A 23,525-nucleotide genomic window follows, 5' to 3' on the forward strand; every position below is an offset into this window, starting at 1 on the left:
ACCCACGCGAAACTTGCCTGTCCGCTCCTTTTGACTTGCGGCCGGAGCCTTTGCAGGAGCCGTGCTCGGCTGGTTGGGGAGCTTTTGCCGGCGGGCGTGGGAGCGGACCTTTCGGCGCGTCTCATCGTCGCGGGCAATGGTGTTGATTGAAGTGATGAACTGGAAGCCACCGGCTGTTGCAGCGGCTGGGGCTCCCATGGTGGTGGCTGTGGGAGATGGAGGGCCGTACGTAGCCGACTGTTGGACAAAGCAGAACACTCACGACGTAGATCTTCTTCTGGACTGTGGTCTGCCTCCAATGCCTACGTACGTAAGGTAGATATAAGAAGGGAGAGCTGAGGCACTGCTGATATTGAGGCACTGCTGATATGGAACCGGCAGCTTCCGAGGGAACTGCTGGGGAAGGTTTTCGCTATGGAGTGCACAGCCTCGCTCGCCGCCTATATCGCACCAAGACGTACGTCAGGCGCAAGGGGTTGCGGCGCAAAGGTAAGCGCCTACCGACCCTAGCTACGCTCAGGTGCTGCGCTGCTGTGCCATGTGCCGTGGGCCGTGGGCCGTCCATCATCCCCAGAAGCTGTCGCCCACCCGCGCCGGCACTGGCTGGTCTGGTGCATCTGCTTGGCTTTGGTACGAGCAGCCACGCCAGGGTCCAACGCGACGAGCGCTCCTTCTCTGGACCTGGCAAGCCTGGAAGCCGGACCGACAGTGTGCGGGTGTTTACTCACGTACTGTGCCATCCGCCCTCCGTCGCTACGGTTGCCCCTGCAGCGAGCCACGCAAAGCACCCTTGCCAAGCATGAGCTGCTGCGGACGGCGTGCACCCCAAGTCATCTCATTGTCCCAGAACGGCAATTCTGCTCACCCCAAACTCTCTCCATGGGCGACAGCACCAGCCGGGTCGCACTGTGTAAGCTCCACGCAAGCTACCCTTAATACCCCACACCCCGAACCTCTCACATAAGCCGGCAGTCGTGGCCTGGTCCCATGCCACTTTCACCTCTGAATCGCGTGGCTGGCTGCCCATGCCAATCGCATCTTCCAATCTCGCCGCTGAAGAAGCCGGGATCCGAGGATTTGTTTGGAAACACCTGGCAGTTGGTTCTGTGAAAGCGCTCCGATGCGAAGGCCCCACCCTTCTTCTCGGCTAAGGATCCCACAAGCAGATCCATGATCCTGGGTTGTCGGGCGGCTGTGAAGACTCTCAGCCCTACGAGCATGCCCTCTGTCTCATGGTGGCTTACATGTCATCCTGCGCATAGCTGTTTGGTTTACCTAATTCGGGGTGAGCCGCATTGTGATCATGTTTCCGTGGTTCATGTATGCATGCCTGACGCGTCTCCTGATCAGCATCGTCAGATATGGCATCGATGCCTCCGATACGTTCGTTCTGGGATGGACCACAGTCTATACCTAGGTGTGCTCAAGCTGATAAGCTTCGAGTACTTCATTGTCCCACGTTACCCTGGCGTTCATCGAGGTATCTGAGTGGAGACGCTTGAATGCCCTTCTCGAACGGCGATTATGAGTTATCGCCGCCGACCAACCAGTGCCTTGGCTTTAGCGAGTTTCCGGGGGGTCTTCCGATGTACGTTCAGCACGATCTGATATCGCTGTCTCTGGTCCCTGAAAATACTCCACAGTCTACGTATAGGAGGCTTCTCGGTTCTGGGCACATCTCGCATTGGGGCACTATGGATATTGGCCCAGTTTTCATATTGCTTCGCCGGGAACGAGTCTTTCTGCGTGCTGACCAAAGTTTGATATTTCCACGTCGTGACCGCTGCAGATCGGCCGCCTCACAGCACTTAATAAAATAATAATAATAAAATAAAGTAAACCTCGGCACTGATGAAGCAGATACATAGTTGAAGACCGCTGACTCAAGTCCGACATATGCAGAGGTGCCCAGGTATCGACTTCTATCAACGTCGCTTCATGCTTCCAACGATTTGGTATATTGACAAACTACGGTGGAAAACCAATGTCGACTAACCTGCGGTAATACGGACCTTGCACATCCACATGGCCATTCAAGGCATGCTGATTTGATGCAAAGTGGGCCTCTGCGGCCGGGTTAGGCGCGGGCCGGCCTACGCTCGCCCCCAGTCCAGGCCCGGCCCCATAGAAAAAAAAAAAGAGCAGAGGAAAATCTGACAAGACAGATAAGGCGAGGGGCAAGCGCGAGGCAGCCTAAAAAAAGACTGATAACCACTTGTCGCAAGGAGGAGGGGCACCTTTTCCTGACCAGATTGCAGGAAGAGCCTTGCCGACTTTCTCCTTCTCGCAAGGCCTCAACCTTTTCCAGGCCACACAGGCACCGTCGAGCAGACAACACACCCTGCTGTCGCTCTCCGCCTGACGACCCCTTGCTTGATGCCTCATCCCGTTTCGCCGCCCACCATGGTGGCCAAGTTGGGCGAGGCGCCTCCCCCGCCGTCCCCTGAGGATGTTGCGGCTATTCTGAACAACGTCTTTTCTGCCAGCACATCCGCAGCCTCCATCGACGCTTCATATGCACTGTGCGATCTCCTCATCAACACCGTCGGAGCCCACGGCCTGCAGCAATACGGAATCCTTGCCGAGATCAAGAAGGCTGCCGCCGACAAGAAGAGCGGCCTGCGTCGCGAGTCCGCCCAGAACTGCCTTGGCGCGATTTTCGAACGCTTCCCTGCTCGCCAGCCCATCAGCGAGGTGGTTCTTCTGGAAGACCCTTCCCTCGTCGGCTGTGCCCTTGACGCCCTTGCCGATAAGGGGGCTGTCGTTCGCGATGCTGCACAGTACGGCCTTGATGCTCTCTTCGGCCACCTCAGCCCTGAGGCGATGGTGGTCGGCCTTCTCCCTGCTCTGATCGCCTACCTCTCCAAGAAGACTGGAAAGTGGCAGGGCACTGTCGGCGCTCTCAAGCTCATGCAGAGAATGGCCGACAAGGCCAAGATGGAAGTCGGGTGCACCAAGGAGCAAGCGCAGGATAAGGATACTCTCCGAGAGACCATGGGTGCTAAGCTTGCGACTTTATTCCCCATCGTCGAAGGCAACATGCACGACTTGAAGGGCGAAGTCGAGAAACAGGCTGTCACCACCATGGAGTCGCTGACTTCTCTCCTGACCAACGACGACGTGATCCCTCGTCTTCCTCTTCTCATCGAGTCCATGCACCACCCCTCGACTCAGAGTCTTCAGAAAGCTATCCACGCCTTGTCTCAGACTACCTTTGTTGCTATCGTCACATCTCCCGTCCTCGGACTCCTCACACCCTTCCTCGAGCGAAGTTTGAACAACCCGTCCACCAACCAGGAGGTTCTCCGCCAGACTGTCGTCATCACCGAAAACTTGACCAAGCTCGTACACGACCCGATCGAGGCGCGGACATTCCTGCCGAAACTCCAGCCTGGAGTGAAGAGTGTCGTGGACCGGGCGTCACTGCCTGAGGTCCGCGAGATTGCCAACCGCGCCCTTCAGGTCATGGACAAGGCCATGGCAGGTGAGGAGGAAGTTGAGGAGCGCATTTCTGCCGCCGACGTCGCCAAGATCCTTGATGCCGAGGTTAAGAAGACCGCCACCAAAGTCAGCGACCCGGCGTTCTTCAAGATCGCCACTCCCTACATTTGCGGAATGGTCGCGGAGGACGTCAACCACAGATTCATTGACAGAATCGCTGCTCGCATCACACCATACCTCAAGAGTCTTTTGTCTTCGGATGCCAGCGAGGCTGTGGCCTCGGGTGTCCACGAGCATTACTTGGCCGAGGATCAGCGCAAGTTCGGTGTGCCGGAAAAGGAGGACGACGGTGAGACTGAGATCGTCAACGCGGACTTCTCGCTTGCCTACGGTGGTATGCTGCTACTGTCTCACACAAACCTCAGGCTCCTCAAGGGTCATCGTTACGGCCTGTGTGGTCGCAACGGTGCTGGAAAGTCTACCCTGATGAGAAGTATTGCCAGCGGCAAGCTTGAGGGTTTCCCCCCTCAGGACGTGCTGCGCACTTGCTACGTAGAGCACAACCAGGGAGAGGACGCCGACATTAGCATTCTCGACTTCATGGTCAAGGATCCCACCATTGCCTCTGAGGGCCGTGAGCGCATTTCCGAAGTCTTGGCTGAGTTTGGCTTCACTGCCGGCCCTGAGGGTCGCCAGAGCCAGAAGGTCGGATCTCTCTCTGGTGGTTGGAAGATGAAGCTTGCCTTGGCTCGTGCCATGCTGCAAAAGGCTGACGTCCTTCTCCTCGACGAACCGACCAATCACCTCGATGTTGCCAACATTGCATGGTTGGAGCAGTACCTCAAGTCCCACACGGACATTACCAGTCTCATCGTGTCTCACGACTCCGGTTTCCTCGACAACGTCACAACCGACATTTACCACTACGAGCCTGGCAAGAAGCTAGGCCACTTTAAGGGCAACCTCAATGCCTTCGTCCAGGTCAGGCCTGAGGCCAAGGCATACTATACGCTGTCCGCCTCCAACGTGCAGTTCAAGTTCCCGCCGCCTGGAATCCTCTCTGGTGTCAAGTCCAATACTCGTGCCATTATTCGCATGTCCAACGTGTCATACCAATACCCCAAGGCGCCCAAGCCATCGCTCAGCGATGTCACTTGCCAGCTTACGCTGTCTTCACGCGTGGCTGTCATTGGTCCCAATGGTGCAGGCAAATCTACTCTCATCAAGATCCTTACTGGCGAAGTCATCCCCACGACTGGAAGGGTCGAGAAGCACCCTAACCTTCGTATTGGGTACATCAAGCAACATGCTTTGGAGCACGTGGAGATGCATCTCGAGAAGACCCCCAACCAGTACCTTCAGTGGCGCTATGCGAACGGTGATGACCGGGAGGTCTTCCTGAAGCAGACTCGCATCCTGTCAGACAAGGACAGGGAGCAGATGGAGAAGCTCATCGACCTCGGAGATGGCAAGGGTGGTCGCCAGGTGGAAGCCCTTGTTGGAAGGCAGAAGTACAAGAAGACCTTCCAGTACGAAGTGTGAGTACCAGAACCCGGCCACCGATTTCTAATAACATGGGCTGTAACTGACATTCATGTAGTAAATGGAAAGCCTGGCTTCCCAAATATAACTCGCAGGTATCTCGCGAGACCCTGGTCGAGTGGGGCTTCGATAAGCTCATTCAGGAGTTCGATGACCACGAGGCATCGCGCGAAGGTCTCGGTTTCCGTGAGCTCCAGCCCTCTGTCATTTCCAAGCACTTCGAGGATCTTGGTCTGGACCCCGAGATTGCCAACCACAACGAGATTGGCGGTCTCTCTGGAGGCCAGAAGGTCAAGGTCGTCATTGCTGGTGCCATGTGGAACAACCCCCACTTGCTCGTGCTGGACGAGCCGACTAACTTCTTGGACCGTGACTCTCTCGGCGGCCTGGCTGTCGCTATCCGCGACTTCAAGGGTGGTGTGGTCATGATTTCTCACAACGAGGAGTTCGTTGGCGCGCTTGCCAGCGAGCAGTGGCACATTGTCGACGGACGCATGACCATGAAGGGGCAGACTGCTATCTCGATGGACCGCTTCGAGGACAGTAAGCCTGGTAGTCCCTTTGCCAGCACCGTTGCCAGCACCGTCGCCAGCAGCGCCGCCACAAGTGCCGTCAACAGCGGTGTGGAAGACAATACGCCACTCACCTTCCGCGCCCGCAAGAAGAAGAAGAAGACCAAGAAGGAGCTCAAGGAGCAGGAGGTTCGCCGCCGTCTCCGCCACATTGAGTGGCTCAGCAGCCCCAAGGGTACCCCTCATCCGCCTGATTCAGATGACGATGAATGAGGTGTTTGATCCTGCCCTTCACCCTTCGGCACATGTTGCTCCGCGTGGCCGGAGCTCGTGCCGAACCCTTTGGTTCAGCGATTTTCACAAATTATAGACTGGTTTCATCGCAGGCGGGTTTTGCTTTGGACAAAAGAGTCGCACTTCGCGACTGATGACGACAGCATGCAAGAGATGAGGAAGCGGAAATCCGGGGTCGGACATCGTGAGGCATAAATATAGAACACGAGGAGGATGATGGTTTCTAGAGGTTGCAGGTTTGCTGCAGGGGGGGAGTGGGCTGGGCGTTTCTCATCTTGCTAAGATAATTTTGCTCGTATTGGGTACACGCATATAGACTTGAGGCAGACAACATAGATCCGGGGCATTTCATGCAATATGACTGGATTACCAGAGGCCTTCTTCTTTATGATACCGTGCTGTCACGGGCATTCCTTTGAACCACATGCAGCTTGAGACTTGTCGACCGCTGCGTCCAGCTTGGCGGCCGGTATCACACTTGTATTTTCACGCCAGTGAGCCTGGAAAACCGCAGTCCTCGCAAAAGCTCGACCAGAGCGGGAATCTGTGCAAATCGACCTGGCTCCGGCTGGTCTCACTCATGGCGGAACCAGGTTGACATCCTGACGTTAGACGAGGACGCAGGGACTCACTTATTGTCCTTGCAGGCAAGGAGTTGCTCAAGCCAATTAACTACATCTGGCAGTGTGGGCCGTTCCTCCTCACTCTGAAATGTCTCTGCCTCAAGTGCGTGCGTGCGTGCATGCATGCAAGGTACCAAGAGTTGTCTTGTGCGTGACAAGTCGAACTGTCTCAGTTTCGCTACTAATGATCAGACGGGCACGTTGGAACGGCTTGCTGACGTGCCATCCATCGCCTGTGCCTGGTGCTCGAGCAGGTCGAATTCCAGAAACACAATTGTCTCCGCTCCCACGAACTCACACTCAAGCTGGCATCATCCTGCGATGAGCCGTGCAGTGAGCCAACTGCAACAGATGTTGCAGAGGAGACAAGTTCCAAGCCTAGCGCTGGTGCCGGCCGTCCTGCATGCACTCTAAGCACGTTGCGGTGGTGCCTGAAGAGTGTTCCTGGCTTTCACAGGAGGAGTTCACGCAAGCACTTAAGAGATCCAAAAAAAAAAAAAAAAATTAGAAAGCCACTGAACGCACACACACAAGTCTCGCAAGTAGCTTCGTCCCCCTTGCATGGTGTGATAGGTACGCTCACCGTATCTGGCAGGTCACGCTGGGGGGGTGGTCAGTCAAGCACCATTAGGGCCATTCTTGTCTCACTCTCCTTTTTTGATCGTACTGAGACATGGATACATAGCGCTCCGTGGCTGGTGGGTCAGGTAGCTCACCACTTTGAGCTTTCTTGCTCTCTCCACACTGACCATGATGGTGGCTTGCTCATGACCGCTGGCGCGACCTACAGCGCGCCCACCTGCAGATGCCATGAGCAAGACCCCCCCTCTGGTACCCCTGAGGAAGCGGAAACTCGGTTGTGCCTGAAAGCAAGGGGAGCTCTTCTCGACGGGCCATCTAACACCATCTCAACTCATAACTCTTGCTGCTGGCGCACGAAAAAAGCCGGAGCACAGGAAATTGTCTGATGTGAGGAGGTCGGCCCCCAATCCGCTCTGCTCTCGACTGACAGATCACGACCTCGGTTAGACCGAAATGTCGATGGCCAAAGTCCTCCTTGCAATCTCGTGGCCCTCGTCCCGCGAGGTGCTAGATTATCGTTTTTTTACCACGGAGGAGAAGTCTAGGTCGGATAGTCGCGCCCAATGAGGGGAAACCCGGACGAGAACACCAACCTCAGCACCGAAAAGATTGGCGCTCAGCTGCTCGCCAGCTAGTGCAAATAATTCATGCACTCCGCACCTGTAGACCAGCCATGTCATCCTGTCAACCTTCGGAAGTCCGCGTGGCGACTACTGCTACTACTACGACTACTGCTACCGCCGTCGCCTGAGCCATTCGTGCCCAGTTAACAAGACGTATGCAACCACGAACTCTTATTGAAAGCACGAATGGAGATTATACTTCCCACCTGACAGCCCAAAGAGGGGGAGAGGCAGCTGTGAGCTGCCCCGCGCCAGAAGGGGGAAAAAGTCTACATTATACCATGACATCCGCGTGACAAGTCAACAAGGCGATTGTCTCAGCTGCAAGGGACACTAGGGAGGCCCCGAAATGATCACCCGCGGGAACTCTGCTGAACACTGGTATTGCCCAAGAAGAGAAGGTTGCAGGCCTTTTAAGTGACTACTACTGCACCGCCCAGGCTCGATACTAGACGGACTAGCTATTTCCTTGCCTCGCGACCAAATTCCCTGAACTGCACTAGCTGGGTTACTCCAAATCGTCGACCTCAAAAGTCACACTGGCGTGCTTTGGCGGGGTGAGCAAACACAGCGCAGGGTGCCCAGGTCAGTCGTTGGTGCAATACCACGCCCAGTCTAGATTTCATTTTCTTGTCACACGCTGCCGGCAGTCTGGATCCTCGGCCATCACACCTCGAGAGTATGGCCAGACTCCCCCAAGGACAAGATTGCGGAGTGCAGTAGTTTCTTGGTGGGCGGCTTCCAGCCTCTTCAGCCTCGGTGGATCACGGAGGCGACGAGATAGTACCGGTAGGGTAAAAGAGTCCAGGCCTTTGTCTTTGCCCATCACAGCCCACGGCGTCGCCGCACCGCATCGCCACCACCACCGCTATTTTGCCCACAAGCTGCGGCATCGCAGCGGGAAAAAAATGTCTACAGGACTTCTAGACCCATGCCGGTCTTTGAAGTGGCTTTCTGGGGTTTATCAGCACCACCTGGAAGCTCGCAGAGGGTATCCATTTGCCTGGGGGGGTTAGGGGAGGTTAATGGGGGCCAAATACCTACAGCCCCTTCACTGCACTGCACACTAGAGACACAGGGATACAGAAGAGCGCGCGCGCATACTGTCGAATTGCGACAGAGGCAGCCTACAAACCGCCAAAAGCTTCTTCAGCCTCCCATCACCACCACCGCCTCAACTCCACCCATCTCATCTCATCTCAGCTCGGCGGGATGTCAGCTTATGTCTTCAGCCTCAAAACCCTAGCTAGCTACCGAGCCAGGGGGGGATGTGATCCCGAGGCGTCGGGGAAAAAAAGGCGAGCACTCCAAAGCATTGACGATAATGAGAAAAAGGAACCAAAAAAACAAATCAAAGTAATAACAATCGTCATATATTGGTACCCGGCTACCGAATGGAAGGGAAGAAGACCCCCCCCCCTTGAAGCTCGCCATGCGGCCCCAGCCACTAGGGCCACAGGGGCAGGGGAAGAGCTGTAAAGAAACTTCCTTCTTTTTTGTTGGGCCCTTTCGCTGCTGCCCAAATTCCCGCCCGTGCCCGTGCCCGTGCCCGTGCCCGTGCCGCTGCGCTGGCGTCCGCGAGCAGGGATACATGCTTGTCAATTTGACATTTGTGACGTGATGCAGAATATTATTATTTGCTTTGGGGGCCGGGTCTGTGTGCATTGGGGGCTGCTTCTGTCCCATGGGATTGGGATTACCCATACCCGGAGAGAGCTGGTGAGGCTGGAATCGTGGGGATCGGCGGGCCGTGGCCCTAAGACTTAATTACCTTTTTGTTGGTCTTTGGGCTTTCCTAAAGTGCTCTGGGACGCCGAAGGCCGCACAGATATTTTCCGTCAAACACGGCTAGAGTCACAGACGTGTCCGTGACAATGGGCATGGCGCGTCCTTGTCAAGCCAATATCCATATTTCTTTTTGCTTTTTGTCTGTTGTGAGTCCATTTCTTCACTGGCAGGGCGAGGGCCGGTACTCGTGCATGCACGGATGGTCATTTCAAGCACTTGGGTATGCATTAGGCGGCCGTGTGGTTGTGTAGGTTACTCCTTTCGTAGAAACGAAAGAAGACAAAGATGTATTGCTTAATTGCAAAGTGGTATCTTGGAACTGAAATCATATGCCAACTCCAACCCTTGTAACCAACGCTGTAGAAACGCCTGTCGTGCCCATATCGCCAGTGTTGGCATCCCCCCGGTGTATGCTATGCTGGTGTAAATGCTGAACAGTGACAAAAGAAAAAGGCCTGGGGTGAAGTCGGCCAACCCAGATTAAATCAGGCTATTAAAGGGACTTGTAGAAGAAAGACGGGTCCGAGTCAAACCGAAGTTGAAGTGAATGTTGGTAGTGAGGTCATGCGTATAGCGTATTTGGTTGATGTGAACTACTCCTCAGGGAGCTCAAAGTGCTCGACATTCTCGTCGTCACTGGGCACATCCGGGTTGAAGATGATGCCGCGTCGCTTCCACGATCCCCGCTTGATGAAGAGGTCCGGGTCGTCCCTCCACTCTGTAGGGCGGCGTTGGTGGTTTGCTGGCCTTGGCCGCAGGGCGGTGGCGAACTCAGATGACTCTTGCGGATCAGCAAGACCGGGTGGGATTGTCTGCCAGTCCTTGAGTGGCCACTGGGAGCCTTCATCGTAGACATAAGTCATCCTCCGTGAAGACGACGGCCTCGAGTCGTCGAGGTCGTCTTCGTCGAGGATCGCGAACTCTTCGTTGATTTTGGATTGTGCTTGATGAAACTCTCCTCTGTCATCGTTGCCCATAAATCTAGTCTCGATGATGGGAGAGGCGTTGATCTGAAGTGGGGGATGTGACTGCAAAGGGTTGAAAGAATGAGCCCTCGACGAGTCATCAGACTCCGACGAAGATCTCGAGTTGCTGCTGGTCATGCTGTATAGCCGTGCATGTGTTCGAAGTGCCTGCTCCTCCATATCGAGCTGCTTGTAGTGAGGGTGCTTGATTTCGATTTTGCCTGACTGAAGAGTGGCCGCTCTGGTTCTTCGTTGGAAGAAGGAAGGGCTGCTGAGGCACACCATCTTTAGATGTGACTTATTTCCGAGAACACTTGACAAGAGTCCTGTGTGGAATGAATGCAGTTTGGTAAACTGGCCGAGTGTGTAAGCCAGAGTGAGTGGACCAGGCTGTTATGGTTTCCAGGCCTGGAGTTGATATTCGTCTTCTGGAAGAGAGGGCTGTAGGGATACCTAGTAAGCCTAGCACAGTTGCAGGGCAGCGAAGGGGTCATATATGGGCTGCAGAATCGATGATGATGTACTCTGAGCTTGGCTGCCGTGCTCCCAGGCAGGCAAGCCGGCTAACATGGCCATGGGTGTCCAGGCGTGTGGGTGACCAGGGTGGGCCGGCTCTGTACAGGTGCCTCGTGGTGGTGGTCAACAATCAAGGCAGGGACTAGCAAGGGCCGGCCGCTAAGCGGGACTCTCGGGGGTGTGGGTGTGTGCCAAAAGCCACATTGAAGATCCAGAATCTTAAACTCGCCGCTGCCGACATCTGACTGTGTTCCTTGCATGCCCTGTCTCTGAAGGGGTGCGCTGCGTGGGTGTGCCCCGTCTTGAGGACGGGCCTTTTGTCATCACCGCGATGATGACGGGAGCGCGTGCCATGGATGATGAATTGACTCTACTATGGTATGCCCAGGTGAGCCCAGCCTTACCTCGGCAGGGGTGAGTCCATCATGCCGGTCCTGGTGGAGCTCAGGTCCGAGATTGCTGCTGGCCTTTCCTTCGAGAAGGACATCATGCCAGCAACCTAGCTGCGGCGTGGGCCAGCCGGTGCACACACGAGTCCACGGACGAGGTCCGTCGTCGCGAACGGCTTGAGATTCTTGACCCAACTGGTCCCACTTGCTCAGAGTCCTGCCCGGATCAGACGGCCGCGACACGGCGTGACCTGCGCAAAGCCGAAAGTTTAAGTGCTCCCAAACAGAGCTAGCGGGCGTGATGGTGGTGTTCGTCTCTGGGCGCAGGTGCTGGCAATAGCGTGCTCAATGTCTTGCAGGCGGACGGCAGCGTGATGGGCGCCCGTGGTTGGACGGGTGTCCGGTGTCTCCCTTGCCTCTTGGCTGGCGGCGGCCACGAGCAGCAAGGCACGGCTCAGGCGACTGGCGGCGGCCCACACCACCACCATCAGCCACTGCCACTCGTACTGGGATCCGGCTGCGTCATCGGCCACGGCCCCTGTCGACAGCCTCTCTGCCAGGACAACACCACGGCCCGTGATAGGAGCCCGCTTGTGCGGCTGCGCATCCTGGCACGACGTCTCGTGCGTCTTCAAAACTTTTTGCTCATCCATCATGTTGGTCGGGACGGACTGTCGGTTGGTCGCGCGGCGGGGCAAAGGGCCACTGTGGGGTCCGAGATGCTTCAGACTGACGAGGTGACTGATTTACGATCACGAGGGTGGGCAGAGGGTGGTTGGCCATGGGAATGACTTCACTACAAGCAGGGAACCAGACAGAGTGGGTGTGTGGTGTGTGTGGTGTGGTGTGGTGCTGTGGCAGGCCAGTGTGGCGCCGGCGAAAGGGTGCAGGTACGACCCATCGGCACTGACGGCCAGCCGCAGTCAGCAAATGCCAGCAACCTGCGACATGACTGTCGTCAGCATCAACACCACCACCAGTGAATGGTACGGCCTCGCTGCCAGCACGAGGCGGACGCAGACATCTTTCTGAAACTCGATGATCACATCAGCCTTGGGAGATGCTGCTGGTCCACCTTGGATCGACCGCCAGCCGACATATATGCATCTCGTTGTCGTTTTGAAACGAAACATGCCCGCCCTTTACGCACTGCACCTCTCAGATCTGGCACGACCGTGAGGAATCGAGAGCCCAGCTGCGAGCCAAACGGCCTCGGAGCCAGGCACCAGAGCTTCGCCGCATGACGCCAGTCTGAGCCAGTCGTTCAATCACGCACTTCGGGCTCCATAGCCAGGCACCCCGATCTGCCGATGAAGAAAGGTCGCCCAGGCACCGTCTCGTCCAAGTCTCTGTCCGGCTGGCTTGGAGGCCGCGCCATCAAGCACCGTCTTGCTGTCCTACCTCAAATTTCGGCAAGTGCAGTCTTGACATCATCACGTACCTGACCGGCCGACCCGATTGCGGCCATTCTTGACTACAGCACCAGACTTTTCGGACCAAGCGAATCCTTGCTAATCACACCACACCATCAAATATTTCAGTATCTCCGGTGCATCTTGTCAAAATGCTGACTCGCAAAAGTGCAGATGGCCGTCGATCCTTCATCGCGGGCATCTGCTTTCTCATGTACACGGCTCTGTGACATGCATTTCAGCTTCTGTGCACTTGGCGGGCCGCTTTATTTTCGGGAGTCCCGCGGCGTCCTCGTGTTTCGTAAAGCTGACACGACAAATGTGGCGTACACACTGAGCTCCCACCGGACTGCTCGGTCTGCATCTGCTGACGCAACCTCGTACGAAGTCAGCAGTAACCACTACACTTCGAAACACGTTTCATCGTGTCGAGGCGAAGTATCCTGTGCCGGCTATATGCAGGCTCTTTCGACTTCGTCAGAATTCGACGTGATCATATCTGGGCTTCAGCTAGCAGGCACCCCCTTGGTCGTCAACCCTTAGTGCGTAGACGGATGACCCTTGCAGCCCCCCCGGCGGAGGGTGCAAGGGCGGGGCGGAACTCTCTCTCCCTTGGCGGCCACTGCTAACAATGGAACACACCAACAGGGCTCGGCGTGATCGGCAGCAAGCAGAGTAAGCCCTACACGCAGTGATTCGCCAGCCTCTTGAACGAATCAGGAGCTGACTTCCCATCATCTTCGTCAATGCCAGGGTGATGTCCTGAACGAGGCAGAAAAGTTCTTCCTGGCCGAGGCCGGAGTAGCCGGTCCCTGGAGCCCTCGGCCGGCTAACAGAAGCTGGTTCTGGTCGCCTACTGGCTGCGCCGCCTCCGCCGAACCACTGAGTAGTTTGCTTCTTTCCAGTTTTCATGTCATGTAACCATGCTCCGACAGGAGCCCAGATGCTGTCAATGTCAGGTGTGCTGAGCAATCGTTTGTGAGGTGACTGATGGTGGAGCCTTGATGCTTTGCATTGGACACAGCCGGAGGCCTTGTGATGGTCGCCCCTCCAAAGAAAAATCTTCATCATTTCGAAGGGGGAGCGTGGCTGAAGAGGGAGCCCGCCAGGCCAGTCGCCTGCTATGCAGAACGAGACAACAGACTGTCACGCTTGATGGCAAACCTGACTCGAGTACTTTCCTGACAAAGACGGGCAATGTCTCGAAGTGATTGTCAGCACCATCAATCAGAAATCAGGTTGGAGACTGTAAAGCCGAGGACGCACGTCTGTAGGGATGGGTAAGGGGACTTGATGCATCTGCACGATGCTGGCAAGGAACCTTGCGGGTGCTTGGCACACCTGCATCACTGTCTTGGTGCTGACCATGCATGCATGTGCTTGATTGCACCAACACAATGTCATGATCGTCATATCGTCCAATATTTCGAGTATTTACATGGCCTGCTTTCCTTGATCGACGGCATGCAGCCATGCCTGGTGTCTCTTTAGCATGCTTAGCCGGGGGTGCGACGATTGCGAGCGAGCAGACGGACCAAGCACAAACGAAACACGCACTACATCTCGCGACAACGCTTGTATAACGAACATGGCATCACATATCACTTTGACAGCGTCTGTGCGGATCGATTGCTGTCTTCCTCCTGGTAACCCCATGGCGCTAATGATTGCACGAGCAAGCAGTCTCGGAGAGGGCTATAAATCCGGGGTATTATCACCATGAAGCAAGCGGGGACCACAATGACCTCATACACGCGCTCCAGAGATTGCGCACAGACATTGAAATCCGGGAAGGAGCCCCAGCGCTTTGATTGACGACCAGGATTACCGGCCCAACGCAGAAGGAAAGGGTCGCTTCCCGCCTGTCTCTGGATCACCACGCCTTCGGAAAGGGTCCAGAGAGGAAATTCCACTGGGCTATAGCATCAAGGCCACAGTCCCGGCCCAATGGTGAGGCCTGCCTTGGGACGATCGACTGTATAAGATGGGCCGCCCGCATTATCTTCTGCGGTGCTTTCAGGTTGGGCTCGCCACTTCCAGGGCAGTTTCATGTCATCTCCTGCCCGACCGGCACCTGCACACGCCTGTGTTTATGCAGCCCTTGCAAACGTGCAGAAAATGTGCGTCTGGTGATGATCACCAGGCGCTGTGGGAAATTAGATGAGGTCAGCAAAGCCGCGCTGCCGCCGCTTTTCTGCCTTCTCACGCTCGGCGCGTGAGGTGAGGTTGCATTGACCTGGGCGAGCCTAAACAGCCACAAGCACTCGGGGGTGTTACGTCGTTTAGGGCGCTCGAGCTTTGCGTCGCAAGATCTGCAGACCAAGGGCAGGAGTGGGAAGCCTCTCGAATGTCGTTCGTGGGGCCCAACGAGCAGCCAAGTGGCGGGCCAGATTTACCCTTCCTCAGGCAAGCAGCATGCTGTACGTACTTATGTATTCCATGATGGACGCGTGTGGTTCTCAAGCAATCTTAGGGCTGGTGTACGAGATCCTGCTTGCGTGCATGTCGGCATGCACACGCACGCACGATCTGGCCACGAAGCAGACCGAAGCAGAGCTGCCACAAGGATGCACGCCAATCTCGACCATTCTTAGAGGGAAATCTCCGAGAGAGGGGGTGAGACGAGCCAAGAGAGTCGTTGATCTGCTCGGCTCGGCTCTGCTCGGCTCGGCTCTGCTCGGCGCCGTGATGGATAGGGCTGTCTGAAAGACGATGAGATCGTGATCGTGATCGAAGTACTCTATAAGCACGCACGCACGCACACAACAAAAAGTCTTGCGGATGGCACGGAATTCGTGTTCGTCGTCAATAATGACGTCGTGGATTCCCTAAACAACTCTCTCTGTCTGTCGCTGTCTCTCCCGTGCATGCACACACCAAAGTGCGTCGATAGCATGCAGTACAAGCGCGGTGAACCGACAACATGAAACGTAGCGGCGCGGGTCCGTTGGGCTTCTCTTGGTCGACGGACTCCGCTCTTGTTTATTTCAAAGAGCTATTGTCCGACCCGACGGGTTCGTCGAGGCGTCGCCTAGCGTCGTTTTTCGGTTAGTCTAGTATCAACGGCGTTGGTTGTGCAAGGTTGATGCCTGCAGAGCTGTTTGTCGTGGTGGCTCTTAACTAGCTTTGACCTAGCTGGGCGTTCGTATACCTCTCAAGAAACTCGGTGAAGAGGAAGAGGAGTAAGGTGATGTAATACAAGTGGCATTCTGACACTCTCGAGGTCACATCCAGGCTACTTTAGTTGGACACCCGAATACCCATCGGGGAAACCCCACAGAGGTCCAGCTCAGCCATGAAGCGGTGAGAGTGAGTTTATCGGGCAACCTCAGGGAGACAGAAAGCTTTGGCTTCAGGAGTCGGGTTGGGCCGGGTTGGGCCTGCGGCGGAACTGGACCTGAAAGCGCGGTGTGCGGCCAGGGAGAGGAACAAAGAGGAGAATCACTGAGTAGGCAAGCAAGGAAGAGACGTTTCGGAAATGTTGCACTGCAGGATATGCATGCACATTGACGAACGCGACGACGACAATGACGAGATACCGTTTCACTCTATTGGAAAGTGATTCTCGCGCGGATTGTTCTCGTCTCCCGAAATGCTCCGAGCTTTTGGCCCCCCCCCCCCTAATGAAAGCAAGCTTTCGGGCTCAGGCATTCTTTCCGTATGCCTGCTGGTGGTTTCGAAGATGGTGGCGAGTGCAGATTGTTAGAAGAGGGTGAGTAGCACAGGCGGATAGATGCATAATAGCCTAGATTGCAATGAAAAGGCAACCGAGCCTTATACCGAGCAGGTACTCTGGAGCCGTCTCAAGCGAGTGTCCCGTTCTGAGAGTAAGGAATATGGTCGCGTAAAGTTGGACATAGCAAATCTGTGCCATGCATAGTCATCGGTTCTGTAAAAGTACTGGCTTGCATAAAGCGCAGAAAGATATGTAATTGCTCTAAGTGCTCCATACTTGATGTGGTTGTGAAGCAAGATGAACCTCGCTGTCGCAATGGCAAAAGTCGCCCTGGAAAGTAAGTTCTGATTATGGACAACTCGCCAGACAATTAGTCTTGCTCTTCCATGCATCCCCTTCTGTGAACGACTGTGCCGTCAATGACATGAGCCATGTACGCCGTTCCCGCATACAGGGTTTGCGTGAGATTAGATCTTGAATTACAAGCACTCAACCTGATCTCATCGGGATCCGAGCAAGCCCGACACCGGTGGATGACCGTATGCAGAGCCAGGTCTATGGCTCTCTTTTGGGAGCAATCCCCCGTGCAGCTGCTGGGTCCATCTCTCACGTCAGAAACCAGCTTGAACCACCGCCTGGTACGGCGTAATGTCCTTCCCAGTACCCGTGACAGAGATCGAGAACGTGCACCACCCGGGTGTTCTGAACTCAGGCCGCTCGCAGTTGTGTTTCGCTGGATAATCCGAGTGAAATGACTTCGCCAGCTCAGGGCTATCCTGGCTTGGAGTTGTTTGTCCATGGACACAAGATTCTAGCGATCTAATGCGCCAGGAAAGACCCATTATTCTCATGGCTGCAACCACGGGTCTGCTCAGCATGAAGCATCCAAGCATAGACTACTCTGTGCTGGATGAGTGATGCGTCGGGTTCGCAAATTCGACAGCGAGGCCAAGTGGCGCTTCAGCTGCCTCTTCGCTCACGACGCACGGCATAGTGACAGTGAACACGCACTTTTACAAGATGCCGTCGTTCTCGCCCGCGAGCCGCTTCACACGCTTCTGCTCCCAGCTATCCAGATCTTTGGCCGCCAGACGCTACCAAGCAGCAAAAAGAACCGGCTGTCAGTAAACGAAAGAATGTATCATCCTGCACATGCGCGCTGGTCTGGCCTGCAACTGAGGAAAAGCCGAAGGGGATGTGATGGGGTGAGAGAGAGAGAGAGAGAACACTCACATAGTACTCCTCCTTGATATCCACCTTGCGTCCCTTCTTGCCGACACCCAGCTCCTCGTCGCGCGTCATCTGCCGCACCTTGCGGTCGTGCTTCTCGTACCGTATCGCCGTCGCCGGGGTGAGCACAAACGAGCCCGCCACGATGACCGACATGAAGGGCAGGCCGAACAGGAGGAACGGCCTCTTGGCCATCATCGCACGGTACCGCGAGGCAAACGAGTTGTTTGCCGGGTCGGCGCTGCGGAATCTCTTGGAGGGGAAGACCGCCATGTTTTCTTTTGGGATCTTGAGTCCTATGCTTTGCTCTCGTTCGCGTCTTGGGCGGTTCTGGTCGGGTTTGGCCTGGGGACCCCGTGAGAGAAATGGGCTGGTGGTGCGTGGGAGCAGCAAACACCAGTCGCGGCGGATTGGAGCTCTTTGCGTGCGCGCACGATCGTTGCAACGTGCCAGGCTCTTCTGCAATTTCGATGACGACTGTAGCAGCTCTGCGGTCGGTCGTCAATGGTTCAAGTACTGTTGTGTGGTGCGCAATCGTGATCTGTCGTGGGCAACATCCAAATCAACAATGGATGAAAAAGATGATGTCGTCAAAGGTCGACCTTGGGTGCATGCATGATCCGGCAGCTCTCTCCACACAGAAACGCACAATCCCTGCAGTCCTCTTTCCTCGTCTTCACGTTTATATATACCATCCCAAGGACAACACCCTTCAACAAGCTCTGATCACACAGAGCGAGCCTCGAATCCCGTATAGTGTAACGGCTAACATACCGCGTTTTCACCGCGGAGCTCGGGGTTCGATTCCCCGTACGGGAGATAGTTCCAGTACGACCACTCTCAGAGTGGTTCATTTCTTTTTTTATCGTTGTACTCTTCTTATGCCTGTGCTTGGTTGTGGAAGCACATTTCGGGCTTTTTTTTTTGGTGTGTTTCTCGCCAGTATCGCCGCCAAGATGGGAATCGTAATTGCGCGTCATTCGGGAGTGTCACAGTTCAAGGTATGTTTGTGCTCCACACAGTAGTGCACGACACCGAAGTCGGTGGACGGGACATATTTTTCAAAGACTTGTCGTAATTCATTCTCAATCTCGAGCAATGTACTATATACTACAATCTGTGCTGCAAACGCCCGATGCCAAATCCGTCATCCAGGAAAGTAAAAAACCGCTTAATCAAAGACATCAGTGGCATATCTCTCATTCCTGAGGTTCTCCCACCAAGCTTGGATCTTCTCCTCCGTGGTCTCCTTGCCCTTCTTCTCGGCGACCTCCTTGCCGATGCGCTGAGCCACGGCAGTGACACCCTCGCCGAGCTGGCGCGAACCGCAAACGAACAGCTTGGCATCGTTGTTCCACAGCTCGCTGACATACTCGCGGTCGCTCCAGATGACGTCTTGGATGTATTTGTTCCCGCCAGACTTCTCGGGCACTCTGCTGTACGCCCGCTTGACGACCACGGCGCCCTCGGCTTCCCACTGCGCCAACTCGTCGGCGTACAAGTCGTCCTTGCCAGGCTCACGGCAGCCGTAGTACAAGACGGCGGGAGCCACCTTGCGGCCTGCGCTGATCATGGCCGCACGCTCTTGGACGAAGCCGCGGAGCGGGGCCAGACCGGTGCCGGCACCGACCATGATGACCGGGGTCTTTTCGAGATCGGTAGGCAGGTGGAACGCTGCGTGGGATGTGCGAACAGACACATGCAGCCGGTCGCCGACCTCAAGCGAGTCCAGGTAAGAGCTGGCTACGCCAATGTGGTTCCGATCCTCGCCGGCCTTGGAGGGGGCCTGGAGCACGGAGAATGTCAAAGTGACATGAGATGCGTTCCACAGTGGCGAAGATGAGATAGAGCTGCAGTCCCATGTTAGTATGGCTCGACTAGAGCACTGTCGTCAGAAGTTAACTCACTACTGCCTGACACGCATTGGTGGAAGCATGCCCAAGAACGATCCCAGAGGAAGTCTAATCGTGGGGAACCGCTCCAACAAGTCCAGGATGGAGACTCGCTTGTCCGAGATCTCGCTCTTGTAATCGTCGCCAGCAAGCTTGTTCAGCGCCTCCTTGTCCTTTTCGTCCGTGGACGCCTCAGACAGTGAAATGATGTTCTGTGACCGTGTTAGCGTGGAACGATACAAAAAGCCTCTGTGTATAGAATACGTACGCGTCTCGTTGCAGGCTGGGACAGCTCGACGTAAGCACCAAATATGGACTGGACCGGCACCGACTCGTTCTTGGGCAGAGGGATCAGGCTGTCGCCCTCGATCGTGATGTTGGCATCCCAGGGCAGCTCAAAGCGGCGAATCGCACGTGAGACGGTCTCCTTTGGATTGATAGGCAAGACAGCCAGGTAGTCTCCCGAGCGATAAGAAACATCTGATGGCAGCTTGATCTCGATGTGCTTCTTGACGGGCTCACCAGGAGCAGTGAGCTTGCGTGTCGCCACAACCTCGGCCTCCTGGACATCTTCCCTCAAAGTAGAGACGCGCGGCTTCGTGATGTTGACGCGCAGTGCGGAGATGGAGGAGTGTTTGGAGTCATCCGCAGTGATCTTGTACTTGGCCTTGAGGGCAGGCCACAGTACCTCGTCCTCCCACGTCTCGAAGTCGGCGAACATGTCTCCCTCGGCTGCATCGGCGAGACCCAGATCGACTAGCCTCGAAGCACCGGCTGCAGCCATCTTCTCATTCACCAATTTCGGAATCCTGTGGAACGTCTGTGCCCAGTCGTGGTGGCCACAGCCAAATACTGCGTATGAGACTCCTTCGAGCTCATTCTCCTTTGCATTCTCGAGCCACGACACAAAGTGAGCGGCATTATCAGGTGGCTGGCCCTCGTAGCTGGCCGTAACGATGACCACCGGACGATCCTTGGGCAGGCTGCCGTTCGCTGTGTCCATGCAGTCCAGTGTCGTTACCTGGAACCCGTGCTGGCCAGCATCGGCGGCAATTCTGTGCGCCATAGACTCGCAAGTACCACTGTTGGAACCATAGATGACGGTCATGGGCTTTCCCTTGTCTGCCGATGCCGATCCATTGGTGAGGACTGTGCCAGACGCATCCTTCTTCTGCTGCTCGGACGGCTTGGTGCCAGCGAGGCGGTGCTCGAGCTCTGTCGGGGTAAGACCGTCTCTGATGATCGCGCGCATGTAGAAGTTGGACGGCTTGATGGTCAGGGTCTGCTTGTAGACCAAGTTATAGTTGGGGTCGTCCATGACGAAGTTGAAGTTCTGCAGCATCATGGCCATGCAAAGAATGGCCTCCTGCCAGGCAAACGGCCGGCCGATACAGGCACGCATGCCGTTGCCGAAAGGCTTCCAGGCGTTCTTGGGCAGCTTGTTGAAGTTCTCGAGGAGCATACGCTCAGGGTTGAACTCGAGTGCATCCTCGCCGTAGACGGCGGGATCTGTGTGCATCTTCTTGATGAAGATTGTGCAGGGCTCTCCCTTCTTGACCTCCCACTTGCCTCCCAAGATCTCGTCTTCCCTGGGCACGACCTGGATCATAGGGATGGGTGACTGCTGACGCAGCGTTTCACGAAGGACAGCCTCAATATAAGGCAGCTTACTCATGTGGTCGACCGTAATCGGTCCTTTACCACAAACGCGGTCAACCTCGGCCTGTGCCTTGCGGTAGAACTCGGGGTGCTTGAGCAGGCTGTACATGGCAAAGGAGAGCAGACCACTTGTGGTCTCGTGCCCCGCAATCAGGAAGGTGACAAGGTTGTCGATGATGCTAGAGTCGCTCATTTTCTGTCCTGTCTTCGAGTCTACGCCGTCAAGCATAGCTGTGAGCAGGTCCTTCCGCACATGTGGGTCGCCACGAGCCCTGGCCTCCTTGCGTTCCTGGAGGACAGTGTCTGCCGTGTTGCGGAGGAGGCCAATGTCCTCCCAGTATTTGGCATCCTCGTTGCGGAAGAAGAAGTTGGGAAGCGGCGGCCTTTGCACCCTCTTGCCAGACTCCTTGAGGAAATCGCCCATGGCCTCGATGAAGGGGTGCATCGTGTCTGTGTAGTAGCTGTTGAAGCGGAAGCCCATGGTGCAGAGGGCAAGGGTATCCAGGGCCAGCCGCGTAAAGTCGTCCGAGGCCTGGATCTTGTTGGTAGGCCCGTGACGGGCAAACTTCATGCAGAGCTGTGCCGCAATGTCGTGCATCTCGTCAAACATGTTGCGGATACCCATGGGTCCGAACGCGGGCATCAGGATGCGGTGAGCAATGCCCCAAGCGGGCTCATCCGGGTTGGCCGTGAAGAGACCATCGTTGACGCCATTGCGGACCTGCTGCAGGGCGGTCTGTGGGATCTTGACGAAGCGCTTCTCGTCGCATAATTCGTCGACGAGGGCAAAGGACGAGCAGAAGACGACGGTGCGGGTGCCGATGCGAGCCCGGTAGATCTCGCCATACTTGTCGGCCAGGGCCGTCCAGGTGCCCAGGGGGAACTCGCGATCAATGTCGGCGAGGACGCCGATGATGGGATACCCTGGCGGCTCCGGAATGGGGACTGTTTCGACCATGGTGTCGAGCGTTCTTTGTGGTGGTGCCAGTGCCGAGGGATCAGGGTATGCTGCTCAATGGCCTCCGAGGCTGTTGTCGTGTGTTTGGGCCTGGGTGAGCTGTGTTGGATGTTTTCGTGTTTAAGACCCCGTGGAGGAAGGTGGGGTATGTGGCAGGATGGCCTGAGGTTGACTTCGAGGATGTAGGGGGAGTAGGACCAAGGTTTGCTCTTCCGTGCGGGCACGAGTTTTATAAAGGCTGTGAGAGATGCAGCCAGCGTGGTCCGCAAACGATTGCTGCATTAATACCCCGACGCCATGCAGGCATGACTGAGAGACTCTCGACTGACCCGCAGTCCGTGAGGCAATCCGAGACAAGAGTCGGCAACGTTGCCGGCCGGCCACCCAGCCTGCAAGCAGAAGCATGCAGACCCTTGCACATCGTGGGCACGCCGATACGCTGCAGAGCGAGGGCGCATTCCGCGCATGTGGGACGACACTGGCTCCGGCTGGGCACTACGAGCCAGGCGACAGGTGCCGGCATCAACCAAAGAATGGGGGCACCACCCACCCCTGGCACGTCGGCAGACGGAGGCACGGAGGCACCTCAAGCGAGACGACCTCCGACGCGGGTCAACCCAAGCTCCACGAGGTAGAGCCTGGCTGCCGTCCCCGGTGACTTCGCCGCCCGGACCTCTCCGTTTGTGGTGCTGGCGAGCTACGGATAGGCCCGACTACGACCGAGATTTGGCCCACGCCAGGGCTGAGTGCCGAGGCTGGAGGACCTACCTACGCATGCTTATCTCAAAGTAACTGGTGCGAGCTTGTGACAGCTGCTGTTGCACGTCGCAGTCGTCGCCATGTTCAGCACCACGCAGCGGCAAGATATGTCATCCCCCGAAGGCTGTCTCCAAGGAGTATGCACGATCTGGGCTGACGACGTCACCCCCAGGCACCACCCTCGACCCTGCAGCCGAGCCTGATGCCAAGCACGATTTATTATTCCGCAAGTGGCAAGCCATTCCACTTCTAGAAGCCTCCAGGTTGGGTTGTTGTCATCGTCCTACGGCACATTTACCACAGGTGCCTGCAGATGACCGATGAGAAGCACATGTTCCTCTCAAGGTGTGCCAGACACGGGTGATGATGAGCCGCACAAAGCTTCGAAGCTTCCGCGGCCCATTGACTGCCAAGACCGCCTAGGGTCTTATCCTTCATGCAGCTCGAGAGCCCCACGCAACGGGCATGGTGACAGCTTCAGGGGCAAGCGGCCTACTATTCCTATTCCGCACCCGGTGAAAGCCTGAATTCGGTGAGCCCGGACACGCAAGAAATCGATGATGAAACGAGTCAGCATACAGTATTGCATGTACGCCGATTGACATGCCTTGTTTTTACAGCCAGTCTTCCTGTGATCCCCGCATGACATCGGGGAAACATCGTC

The 23,525-nt window shown here is 56.0% G+C and overlaps 6 protein-coding genes and 1 non-coding gene across 7 annotated transcripts; 2 read left to right on the forward strand and 5 right to left on the reverse strand.

The window, feature by feature from the left end:
• Positions 1 to 1,516: 1,516 nt before the first annotated feature.
• Positions 1,517 to 1,788, reverse strand: B0I36DRAFT_313697 (uncharacterized protein). Its single transcript, XM_046152663.1, has one exon. It carries the CDS (start codon positions 1,683 to 1,685, stop codon positions 1,530 to 1,532), a length of 156 nt encoding a protein of 51 aa, XP_046016409.1. The 5' UTR covers positions 1,686 to 1,788; the 3' UTR covers positions 1,517 to 1,529.
• A 432-nt stretch (positions 1,789 to 2,220) lies between these two features.
• B0I36DRAFT_380520 (prion formation protein) lies at positions 2,221 to 6,164 on the forward strand. The gene is made up of 2 exons (XM_046160819.1): positions 2,221 to 4,979; positions 5,042 to 6,164. Exons 1-2 carry the CDS (start codon positions 2,377 to 2,379, stop codon positions 5,766 to 5,768), a joined length of 3,330 nt encoding a protein of 1,109 aa, XP_046016410.1. The 5' UTR covers positions 2,221 to 2,376; the 3' UTR covers positions 5,769 to 6,164.
• Positions 6,165 to 9,648: 3,484 nt separating this feature from the next.
• Positions 9,649 to 10,869, reverse strand: B0I36DRAFT_313700 (uncharacterized protein). The gene has a single exon (XM_046152664.1). It carries the CDS (start codon positions 10,653 to 10,655, stop codon positions 9,999 to 10,001), a length of 657 nt encoding a protein of 218 aa, XP_046016411.1. The 5' UTR covers positions 10,656 to 10,869; the 3' UTR covers positions 9,649 to 9,998.
• Positions 10,870 to 12,858: 1,989 nt separating this feature from the next.
• Positions 12,859 to 13,839, reverse strand: B0I36DRAFT_63924 (uncharacterized protein). The gene has a single exon (XM_046163138.1). The coding sequence runs from the start codon at positions 13,756 to 13,758 to the stop codon at positions 13,198 to 13,200; it is 561 nt and encodes a 186-aa protein (XP_046016412.1). The 5' UTR covers positions 13,759 to 13,839; the 3' UTR covers positions 12,859 to 13,197.
• A 3,537-nt stretch (positions 13,840 to 17,376) lies between these two features.
• B0I36DRAFT_359010 (cytochrome c oxidase assembly protein cox-16) lies at positions 17,377 to 17,866 on the reverse strand (the record flags this gene model as incomplete). Its single annotated transcript, XM_046158061.1, has 2 exons — positions 17,377 to 17,457; positions 17,597 to 17,866. The coding sequence occupies 2 exons, from the start codon at positions 17,864 to 17,866 to the stop codon at positions 17,377 to 17,379; spliced, it is 351 nt and encodes a 116-aa protein (XP_046016413.1).
• A 474-nt stretch (positions 17,867 to 18,340) lies between these two features.
• Positions 18,341 to 18,412, forward strand: B0I36DRAFT_t25. Its single transcript has one exon. It is a non-coding gene; the product is annotated as a tRNA-Glu (tRNA).
• Positions 18,413 to 18,764: 352 nt separating this feature from the next.
• Positions 18,765 to 22,102, reverse strand: B0I36DRAFT_371878 (bifunctional unspecific monooxygenase/NADPH--hemo protein reductase; the record flags this gene model as incomplete). The annotated part of the gene is made up of 3 exons (XM_046160060.1): positions 18,765 to 19,470; positions 19,501 to 19,697; positions 19,754 to 22,102. The coding sequence occupies 3 exons, from the start codon at positions 22,100 to 22,102 to the stop codon at positions 18,765 to 18,767; spliced, it is 3,252 nt and encodes a 1,083-aa protein (XP_046016414.1).
• Between the last annotated feature and the right edge of the window lie 1,423 nt (positions 22,103 to 23,525).

This window comes from Microdochium trichocladiopsis (genome assembly GCF_020744255.1).
Source record: "Microdochium trichocladiopsis strain MPI-CAGE-CH-0230 chromosome Unknown B0I36scaffold_2, whole genome shotgun sequence".
NCBI classification, from domain to species: Eukaryota; Fungi; Ascomycota; class Sordariomycetes; order Xylariales; family Microdochiaceae; genus Microdochium; species Microdochium trichocladiopsis.